General features: G+C 40.4%; 2 protein-coding genes across 3 annotated transcripts; one reads left to right on the top strand and one right to left on the bottom strand.

The window, feature by feature from the left end:
• Window positions 1-927: 927 nt before the first annotated feature.
• On the top strand, window positions 928-2,362 carry dynlt1b (dynein light chain Tctex-type 1b). Of its 2 annotated transcripts, XM_071920901.2 has the most exons (5): window positions 928-986; window positions 1,185-1,226; window positions 1,485-1,608; window positions 1,730-1,807; window positions 2,128-2,362. In XM_071920901.2, the coding sequence occupies exons 1-5, from the start codon at window positions 960-962 to the stop codon at window positions 2,196-2,198; spliced, it is 342 nt and encodes a 113-aa protein (XP_071777002.1). In that variant the 5' UTR covers window positions 928-959; the 3' UTR covers window positions 2,199-2,362. The 2 variants fall into 2 exon arrangements, with proteins under 2 accessions (XP_071777002.1, XP_071777019.1); XM_071920918.1 differs by lacking the exon at window positions 2,128-2,362 and having other exon boundaries at window positions 1,750-1,805.
• Window positions 2,363-2,364: 2 nt separating this feature from the next.
• Window positions 2,365-10,128, bottom strand: tmem181 (transmembrane protein 181). Its single transcript, XM_078289946.1, has 17 exons — window positions 10,053-10,128; window positions 9,563-9,666; window positions 8,931-8,998; window positions 8,034-8,124; window positions 7,797-7,918; window positions 6,640-6,756; window positions 6,377-6,457; window positions 6,062-6,161; window positions 5,733-5,863; window positions 5,521-5,612; window positions 5,365-5,422; window positions 4,960-5,062; window positions 4,819-4,870; window positions 4,617-4,699; window positions 4,425-4,514; window positions 4,248-4,314; window positions 2,365-3,987 (listed from the first exon to the last, which is right to left on the bottom strand). The coding sequence occupies exons 1-17, from the start codon at window positions 10,058-10,060 to the stop codon at window positions 3,903-3,905; spliced, it is 1,452 nt and encodes a 483-aa protein (XP_078146072.1). The 5' UTR covers window positions 10,061-10,128; the 3' UTR covers window positions 2,365-3,902.
• Window positions 10,129-10,700: the final 572 nt, after the last annotated feature.

The following is a 10,700-nucleotide window of genomic DNA, read 5'->3' as shown; positions in this document are numbered from 1 at the left end:
TAGACTACAAGGACCATAAAAACAAGATGAAAATAGCACTACTAATAGTCACTATCTTTGTGAATTTAGACAATTAATAGCAGTTGCAATAAAAGAAGACTTAGTCCTGTTTAGTTTTAGGCTTGGAGTTCTAAATCGTCTGCCTGAAGGCAACAGTTCAAACTCTGAATACAGAGGATGATCACAGCAGTTCAGAATGCTGTTGGCTTTCCTAGTAACAGATTTTTTATAAATATCCTGAACTCCAATAATTTTGCTGGCTGTACTGACCAACCTGCTCAATCAAACCCCTCTCTCTGTCTCTCTCTGTCTCTCTCTCTCACACACACAAGCTCATGGTAAAGCCACACAAAATGAGCTACACTGTTTTCATAAGTACGTGCAATACAATACTCAACACAACAGATAAACAAGCCCAACCTTATCACACAATGAAAAACACATAGTACAAGTATAAAAAAAAAAGTATCTTACCTTTATGCAGAACAGGTGGGCCGTCTCCAACTTGAACACCATCAGAGGGCTATGTGTGGTCTTTCCCTCCCCAGGGTGACTACAGGTTTCTGCAAGTTAAATTTAAGACTTTTATAATCCCAACTCAAATAAAAGTTAAAGCTCGAAATACATAAAAAACCCCATAAAAAAACAACAGTGGTAGCAGACACAGAAGTGCTAGTTACTGCAGCAGAAAATTAGCTAGCTAAAAACATTTGGGAGGTTCAAGTTACAAGCTATCTCAATACTTTTATAATAATTATTTTGTAATTACTTGTAGAAACGAAATTAATTATAGGCAATTATATTTTAATCATGTTCTTTATTTTCACTTTGGTACTTTACTTAAAAAACTTTGCAACACATTTTCATTAAGAAGGAGTTTATTCTGAAAGTTTTGACCGGAAATCGCTGGTTCGCTTGACACTTACAGTCGCTGCTTGACACTGGACGCACTAGCTATCATGGACGAGTTTCAGACGCCAGAGGAGGTGGGGTTGGTTGGGCATTTGAAACTATATAACGTTATATGTTTTTGGCATCTAGAAATATCCCTCAAATGTCCCCACGTTATCTTTGAAAGCTAGTCATTCATAGAATAATTAGCCAATAAGTAGGACTAACCTAGCTTATGGTGAAAGCTACGTTCACGCAAACTGCTTATTTCTCTTTTGTTTCTGTCCTGACAGACTGCCTTTGTCGTTGAAGACGTGAGCACAATCATAAAAGAGGTAATAACTAGTTTAGATGCCTTTCGTTGTGTCTGTATCCACAAAGTTAAGATTTTACCGGCAACTTGCTAACATTAGCTAGCATTGATTATGTTCAGCGAGCCGTTGCTAAGGACACCATGGTGGTTGCTAGCCACCGTCACTAGCTGTAACCACAGAACTAAGATTGAAGTGAATTGAGTGAATGAAACCAGTAAGTGTGTGATGATCCGCTCTTGTGATCCGTATCTGGACATGACTTTCTTTTCTCTTTTCTAGTCAGTAGAAGGAGCCATAGGAGGAAACGCCTACCAGCACAGCAGAGTGAATCAGTGGACCACCAATGTAGTGGAGCAGTGCCTCAGTCAGCTCAGCAAACTGGGCAAGCCTTTCAAATACATCGGTATGTGGGCTGCTGCCTGTGAAATATACTGATAGTTCTTGTGCTCTGAAGTTAGCATTAAAATATACTGTGTGTGTGTGTGTGTGTGTGTGTGTGTGTGTGTGTGTGTGTTTCTCCACAGTAACCTGTGTCATCATGCAGAAGAATGGAGCAGGTCTGCAAACAGCCAGCTCATGCTTCTGGGACAACTCCACTGATGGTATGATGAAACACCTCTATCTTTCTCATACACACACCTTTTGCACCTTGCACCTTTTATTGTGTCTACATCCATAATGCTAAAATTGTGTTTAATTGCCTCTATTTGCATGTTGGTCTTGGAAATAAACAGAGCTGTGGGTGGCTGTAATATAGAGTTTAGAGAAGTTGACTTGTTGCTGAAAGATTGTTAGTTCAAGTCAGCGTATGAATGTGAAGTAGGGTTACACTGAGGATGAAAATACAGATATGTGCTCCCTTACCTTGCAAATAAAAGTTAAAAGATCTCTCACTGGGTTTATTGTGTATTGCACCCAACAGGAAGCTGCACAGTGAGATGGGAGAACAAGTCCATGTACTGTATCGTCAGTGTTTTTGGCCTGGCCATCTAAACCGACCACAAAGTACCTCCAGTTTTTCTAAAAGTGTATGTAGACTTTTCTTTGCATTCTGTGTTTGTTTTTAAGGACCAACATTGTTATAAAATGTCTGTAATATTTGAATGAATCATTATTTTTTACATGTTACCTTGAAATGTGCAATCCATTAAAAGAATAATTTGCTGGTTACACTTAGCTTTATTTACATGTGACATTACAGAGTGCAGCATGTGCAGTTTTTATTTCATAAAGCGACAAATATTGCAAGTACCTCCAACATACGAGATCCCATATCTACCTCAATAAAGTTTAAAATAGCTAAAATCAACATAAGCTACATTCATACTCAAAGAATCAATCACATACATTTATGTCAAAGCCTTTACAAATTTGAGACTGCAGCCTGTTTAGAAGAAAACTTAACCTTAGTATGAAGACAAGGCACCATCTTGAATAGAATACATGTTCAGATATGATTAAGTAACAAATACACTTTTATTTTGGGGAAAGTTGTTATATATCCACAAGTTCCGGTTTTATAAAACAAAGGTAAGAACAACGAGTCTAACACTTTTAAGCAATTCATGTTTTAACTCAAAATAGGGAAAGCCACATTGTGGAAAAAAACAGGCAACTTAAAATCATGTTCTACATAAGGCAAAAAGACTTGAAAACTGACTGACCGGGGAACGAAATAGTCAACATAACAGATTAGTGGTCCTTTTTAACATTTCTTAATACCATAACAAAAAGTTACATAAAGTCCATGCAATTCATCAAAATCAAAACCCATCCAGGTCATCGAACATTGTGACAATACAGTACCAAGTGCCATCACGTTTCGGCTAAATAAATAAAAAGAATCGGACGAGTGCAATCAAAGCTGCTTCACAAGGAATGGGCTAATAAAGGAGCTGAAGGAGTTCAGTAGTACGTACTCCAGTTAAGGCTCTCCCTGTTTTATAACACATCTGAGGATACAGAGGGTTTGTCATTAGCCGTCACTGCTATGGCACTTTAAATCCCATTTATAAATTGATGTGAATGCTCTCGCTCCACAACGTCTACATTAAATGGCTGCTGCATGCTTGAGCTTTTTCACTTTCCACCATCAATCCAAAATGCATCTTAGGTTTTCAGCTCTCGCCGGCTTTTTGAACACTCCTCAACATCCTCAGACTGTCAGAGAGCTGATGGGAATGGCAAAAACAACAATACAGTACAAGCAGTGAGACAGCAGTGGTTCAACACAAAAGCATTCAAAATAAACTTAATTTTCTTGATAAATAACTCCCCACAATTAATATTGGCACTTTTCCCGTTCATCCGTAACTATAAAGTTGTAAGGAAACGCTGGTTATGCAAAAAAAAAAAGAAAACAGTGTACAGATAGTAGAATTTTGTTGTTTTATGTCAAAGTTTGTTTCTATTATTCTCAATGAGACTGAAAACATTGAATGCAGAAAAAAAAAAGTGTCTGACTGGCTACATACCTTTCATTACTTTCATTACCTTTCAGTAAAATTACATTCAGTCGACATGGAATTTCTTTTTAAAAATATATTTATGTACAGTTACAGTATATCACTTTGCATTACTGATGCAAATGCTCCTTATTTACACATCCACATGATAGGTTGTTGTAGTCTGTCCCAGTGGTTTCCATTCCAACAGGGATACAGGAGAAGAGGAGGGAGGCGCCGGTCAGAGGTCCCATCAGTCGCTGTCACTCTCATCCTGGTACTTGGCGGTCGCTTTGATGGCACGGCCATTTTGTAAAGGCATTTCTTCGTAATCGCTCCTTTAAAAAGACAGAAAAAGAAACATCAGTGGGTTTATGTGGGTGCTCATACTGAATACAACCTGCAAAACAGTAAGGAGGAAGAATACACAAAAGCTATCGACACATTAACCTCCATCCACATTGCAAACTCGCCGTCTGTAGTCAAGCACAGTATGTTTAGCATTTGGCTAATTTTTCTGGTATTTTACTGGTATTAAACGTAACCTAGAATACTAAATATGGCAGGTTTATGCACCATCAAATGTGCAAACACTTACCCGTATATTACTTCATCATCCGAGTCATTTAGCATGGAGAAAGCAGGATTATCCTTCAGCTGGGAGTCTGGGAAAGAAAACAAAATCATGGTTGATGGAATGAGTTTCTCATCTATTGCAGCAGAGAGGACAAACTCCATCAACAACGAACATAAAGAGTTCAATTGTATCACTTACCGTAAAGGGCATTTTTAGAGGGGGAATACACAAACGCTAATGTGTACAAGTAAAAGTTGAGCAGGCCATAGAACGATAAAAATTCAGCTGGTATGTCTGGAATTAAGGAACAATCCGTCACTAGTTAAGAAACCAATAGCTATAATTAACAAGAAAGGAAATGGTCAAAATGGTATACTGGTGAAAGGATATAGTTCTGGTAGTGAGTGGACAACTCGGCCACAAAATTGTCTTGGAGAGCCTTGGCACCAAACCTCAGGTAGAGAATGACCATGCTGGAGGAGAGAGAGGGAGGAGAATGACGGCATCAATGTGAATCAAGTTTCTCATCAAACTCTTCAAAAATCTAAATGATTGTGGGAATTTCAGGATGTTTTTTATTCCTTAAACGCACCTTATTATGAGGACCACGAACGTCAGCGCTGTCAGAAACTTCAGACGGAGATCTAGTGACAGAAATGACAGCGCATGTTGATATTATCTTAATAAAAGGAGAAGTTGGGTCAAATGTGGACAGGCGTGCCACGCTGCGTACCTGAGTAAGGCATATTCTTGAGTTCAGAACAAGCTCGGACAATCAGGAAGATCAGGTAGAGGATGTAGATGGCCACTACGATCAGGAAGAAGATCTTCATGCCCTAGAGAAATAACATGGGGGTTTTAGTAAGACACAAACACATAGCGTACAAAATATAAGGAATACCATCCTAATATTAAGTTGCATCACCTTTAACACAACCCATATCTTAACTGATAATAAAGGCTAATAAAGGCTTATTTATCCTATATCTTTCCATTTATCTCTGTCTCCCATCATGACATAAGTGGATATAATAGGTGAAATCAATAACAGATCATAGCTTTCACCTGGACACAGCCTTGTCACACTCAAGATGATCCAACTCACTGGTGAAAGTGTCTTTATAGGCAACAGACTCACCTGAAAGTTTGCTATATCCACTTTGTACTGGTAGGTAGGATCCTGGAGTTCATTGACCCTGTGAATCCAGGAAAAAGGGGAGTAGTTAGTTCCAGTCTTGTTGTAATTGATAGTTTGGATCAGGTTGCTTGTGGAGTGGACAGAGGTCAGACTTACGTTTGCCATATCCCCAGTGTAACAGCTGAAAGCCACAGGAGACCGACGATGACCAGCTTAGGCAAGTAGAACGTCAGGCATTTTCTCTCACCCTGGGAAGAATCAATCACATGCAGTGTGAAAGGTTGGAGTGTAAAGGAATAAGCACATCGGTCTTGTCATGCTAGAAGGAAGACTGTAAGGTTATAGTAGGGGAATGATAGCGGACCCACCTGAACCCTGATGCCGTGGTAGACACAGAGCCAGAAGAGCAGCAGGGCGCACAGGAAGAGAGCCTGGAAGAAGGTGTCCAGCGTCCCCGGAAACCAGCTGTTCACCAGGAACGACAGCGGGAAGAACGGATCTGAACGGCAAAAGCAACAGAAGAGCGTCAGAATGAGGAACACAAGTTGGACATGATGAAACTGGATGGGAGACATTCCACATCTGCAGCTGACAGATTGATTCATTGTTCCTTCACTGCAAATCTAAGAGCTATGGTTGAAATTGATGGACAAATAAAAGGCAACGTGCCTTGGAGAGGGATCATATTAAAACTCACCGTTGTAGAGTAGCAGCAGCGGCAGCAGGATGGACATCCACTTCTGCTCTATCCCCCAGTCCCTCATGGAGAACTTCCTCAGCGAATGTGCAAACATACACTGAGACATGCAGAGAAAACAATATTAGTCCTCCTGGATGCAGTAAAGATCAATTCAGAGACTCTGATGCTGGGCAGCGCACTGTTGTATCTGATAACTAGTTTTAGACTAGTATGTTTTGTTCACTGTCACATTTGTCTCTGCAGGTTACAGCGAAATGCTGGTAATGTGAAATTCATTTAGATGAAGACCTAAAAAGTAGCCTGTCCTCTTACCGTCACCATGAAGGTCAATACCACAAAGACAAACCGGAACCAGATTTCCACTTGAGAGAAGGTGGGGTTGTACATTTTCCACTGTGGAGGATTTAAAAAAAACGAGAGAGCAGGGAGGGAGAGAAAGAAAAAGAGAGCAAAACAACTGTTACTGACCTGTGAGCTGAAGGAATTTTGAAAGCCATCCCATGCAGCAACAGAAACACAAGTATCACAGTTATATTAGTTAAAAAAAATTCCTGCTTCCAGTGTTTGTCACTTACCACAAAGTTGACCTTGATGTCATAGGTGATGTTTTCGAGGCCTTTGAAACCGACTATGATCTTGTACTGGGTGTAGTTCAGGTAGCCCAGGTGGAGCACAATGATCTCATCACACTTCTGCATGGAGGGACAAACAACATTGTATCACAGTTGGTTTAGTCAGCAATCCATCTATACTGTAGATCAGCGGTTCCCAAACTTTTTAGGCAACGCACCCCCTTCTACATCCCGACCGGGTTGATGCACCCCCAATCCCCCACACCTTCAAAAAAAAAACGCAACATAGCCTATTTATAGCCGCATTAAAGGCATCAAGTTTAATCATGCACAAATAATCAGAACACACGTAACAAAATATTCAAGAGATCGCAACAATGCGCTCTCACATTCAAATGAAACTGAAACTGCAACAAAGTTTCAATAAATTGCAACAAAGTTACGCTCAAGCCGTCACTTTTAAAGAGCAAAGAGGACGGGTGAGGGCGAGGACACACGCACAGGCTCAGAGGCAGATAGGCCCATCATGAGAGAAGATGGGGAAAAATGCTGTCATATTTTCAGCTGCATTAAAGAAAAATTGCATCAAGTTTAAATTACAATTAACCATACATAACATAGCGGTTACGGAAATTAGAACACCAGTAATTTGAATCAAATTGCAATAAAGTTACACATGATCCACCACGTAAAGAACAAAGAGAATGACACATGCATCGGCTCAGAAACAGATAACATGGACAAAAAGAGGATCCATTTGAGGATTTTCAAGTGCAGCGCAGGTGGGTGAGAGAGAGAGAGAGAGAGAGAGAGAGAGAGAGAGAGAGAGAGAGAGAGAGAGGTTATAGTTTTGCATTTTTCATTCATTTTTTTATTTCGTTTTGACTTTCAATTTCAGTTTAGTTTTAATTCGTTTTTAAAGCGGGTTTGCTAGTTTAGTTTTTATTTTTTGAAAATGCCTGTAGATCAATGAGCTGTTGGAGTATATCGCCGTCTGTCTATCTAAGGTGACGATCAAATTCTATTCTGCACTCATTTCTACACCACATCCCCAGTTACCAGTATAAATGACTTGTCATAAACCCGCACTGCTATGTTGGCTGCTACCTGACTTTCTGATTAATGACTAACTGGTACGTTCAGAGCCGATCGACACTTACAGCCCCGCAGTGCAGCGTCCGTGACTTCTGGTGCACGTTGTTGCTGATGTGCTTGACGCTGGCGTCCTGCATCACGCCCTTCAGCTCCACGTTGATCTCAAAATGCTGCTGGAAGTCGACCACTGGCAGAGACAGGAGCGCAACACGCTGTTATCAAATGATCGCGTGATCATCAAAGACAAAGCTGAAGGAGTAACAGTTAACTGCTTCCATCTGTAGTATGTTCTGCGGTCTTACCGTTGCTGTGCTCAACCTGCATCAGACAGGTGAGCCATAGTTGCTGGTTGTAGGTGGTGAGGGGAGGAGAAACTAGGTTGAAGGGTCCAGTCTGAAACCATAAATTGATTGACAAATTTAATTTGATAACAATTATACAGTACTGTGCAAAAGTCAGAGCCCACCCTTTCGTTTATGTAATTTCCATTCAATCGGCCATTCAGTACAGATTTTTTTTTTTTTGGTGTCAAGCAATAATGCAGGAAACATATTTAACAGAAAATTACACAAACGCCTCCAACACTAAGTATAACATCAAATCTATCAGTATTTAATTTGTCCACTCTTTACTTTTGCGCACCCTACTGCCACTTTAACTCTTCCATCCTTCCAATCTTAAAACCAACAGAAGTTGTACCCAAAAGTGTCTGACATTATGTTAGCACACTTTCCCTTCAAAAGCAACACTAACATTCACACAAACAACGACCCAAACACACCTTAGCTGCCTTGCACATTTCTTTCTCATGTGTATCTAAAATGGCTAAAGGCGATATTTCTGATGTGATTTGATATAAGATAATACACTTGCATAAGGAAGGTGAAAGTCATTATCAATGATAATCATTATAAAATATACAACAGGACATTCCAGTCAGAACGGCTACAAGATGAGACAGAGAAAGAAGAACAGATAAAAATGAAACCTTCGACTGATAATCTGCGATGGGCTGTGGTTCATCTGTTTTCAGGGCAGCAATCTGATACCAGCCTACTAGCTTTAGGCTGCCATATATTTAAGTCATTAATGTGTTGGCATTACGGTCCTGCAAAAGTGGCTGAACTCATTTAAAAGGCATCCCTGACATCCCAAACAAACATCACAGAACACTCCTTGCCTTTCTTAAAATGCCTTACCTTCAATGAGTGGTTTTTCACAAGCAACTGATCACCGCTGTGCTCTTGCTCAGCAATAATCCTAGGACCTACAAAATGAAGGGAAAATGATTCATAAGTTTGTCTCACAGCCATGTCTCCTCCCCACGCCCCAAAAAAGAACAGGAAAAACCCCACATATTTAACCTCAAAAAAGTTCCTGGTCTACAAAAAAATGACTGCGAAAAAGTGATGTCTGCACACTAAATAACACCATCCTTACTTGGCAAAATCAATTCCATTACTCATCGTTGACTGAGCTAATAGAAATCTGCCAAGCTCAGCTCTTCAAGGCTAAATTCCTTCTGCTGTAAGAGTAGCTGGATGCTGAAGTCGCCGACGAGTTAATTAAAAAACCACCTCTCTGACAAAAGGGCTCATTCAATTGGACTACACAGAGAGCAGAGGAGTGATGGTGAAACACAGTCCCTAAATCATCTGTCATCACTGTCTGATATCAGTAGGTGGTGGAATCAGATAGAATGACTCACTCGCTGAAAAAACTAATTTCTCTCTTTTTGTGAGTACCTGAAAACCTAAAATCTATGTTAAGATGACCTGTGACTGACAACCAGCTTGTGTCATTATTACTTTAAGGTTATTCACACACACACCTGCAATGCCAATGAAGACTGTGAGGCTGAAGCAGATCAGGAACACCACAAAGACCAAAACGAAATGTCTTTTAGAGAGCGTGTAAAGCCGCATGGGGGCCAATCTGTCCGAGGGAGACACAATGCATTAGGTTCAACGCTTTGGACAAACACAGACACACACAGACAGACTGAGATGGACAGACACAGACAGAAATACAGAGACACAGACAGACACAGACACACACATCATCTGAGTCCCTAGAATGCAGCAAAAAAGACTTTTGAGAACATAACAGCAAATAAAACTTCAACAGCTGCTGCTTGTTGTAAGCTAGCCACCAGCCTTTGGCATAGGTGTGGATCTGTCAACACTGCTAGCTTCCATGCTAGTAAATGTTAGCATTAACAGAGGCAGCCAATACGAAGAGAGCTACACGCTGCCTTTCACACCTATTGGCACACATTTAACAGGTCCCCGGTGTAGCCATCGCTCCAATCTTACACTTACAATTCCATTTCTTTCGATTCGCACTAACAGTGGCGAGAGAAAACACTAAAATCTCAAATTGAATCCACATCCGTGTCACTTTGCGACAACTGGAAGGCAACGTCATCAAATGGGAGGGGTTGTAGTCACGTGGTACCAGAGGAACGCGCAGGGGTTGATTAACGCCAGAGAGTGTCCAGGTAAAGCGAGAGGTGTCACTCCTGCGTACTTCCTTCTTCAGTTATACCGTTGGGCAGAAACCGTTTCTTATTTTGGTTGGGAGTCTATGAGTGTTTCACATTCGGTTCAATATATCTTAGCTTATTTGAGTTAGCCAAACAGCGTGATATTTCAGGTCTTAGGAAGATACTGATAATGTTGTGAGACCTAAACATGTCTTTTAATTCGTATAAAACAATTGTGTCTAGCGTGTGCTCCTGTTGTACGCATGCGTAGTATGGTTACGTCTAATGTCAACGTCGACTCAAATTCTAATGAAATTTAGGTGATTTTAGTTAATTAATTTCTTCCTGCTTAAACGATAAGCTATTAAGATTTTCATGTATCATGTGTCATTTATCAAACGCAGCATGCTGAGGTTTACCTTCCTTCCGCAGGGAAACACTTGTTGCCTTTGACAGGAATCAATAGGCCTTATTTCAAATTGTG

Source organism: Centroberyx gerrardi, chromosome 18 (assembly GCF_048128805.1).
Source record: "Centroberyx gerrardi isolate f3 chromosome 18, fCenGer3.hap1.cur.20231027, whole genome shotgun sequence".
In the NCBI taxonomy this organism is placed as follows: Eukaryota; Metazoa; Chordata; class Actinopteri; order Beryciformes; family Berycidae; genus Centroberyx; species Centroberyx gerrardi.
The sequence above is the reverse complement of the archived record's forward strand: the minus strand, read 5'-3'. Positions and strand labels throughout refer to the sequence as shown.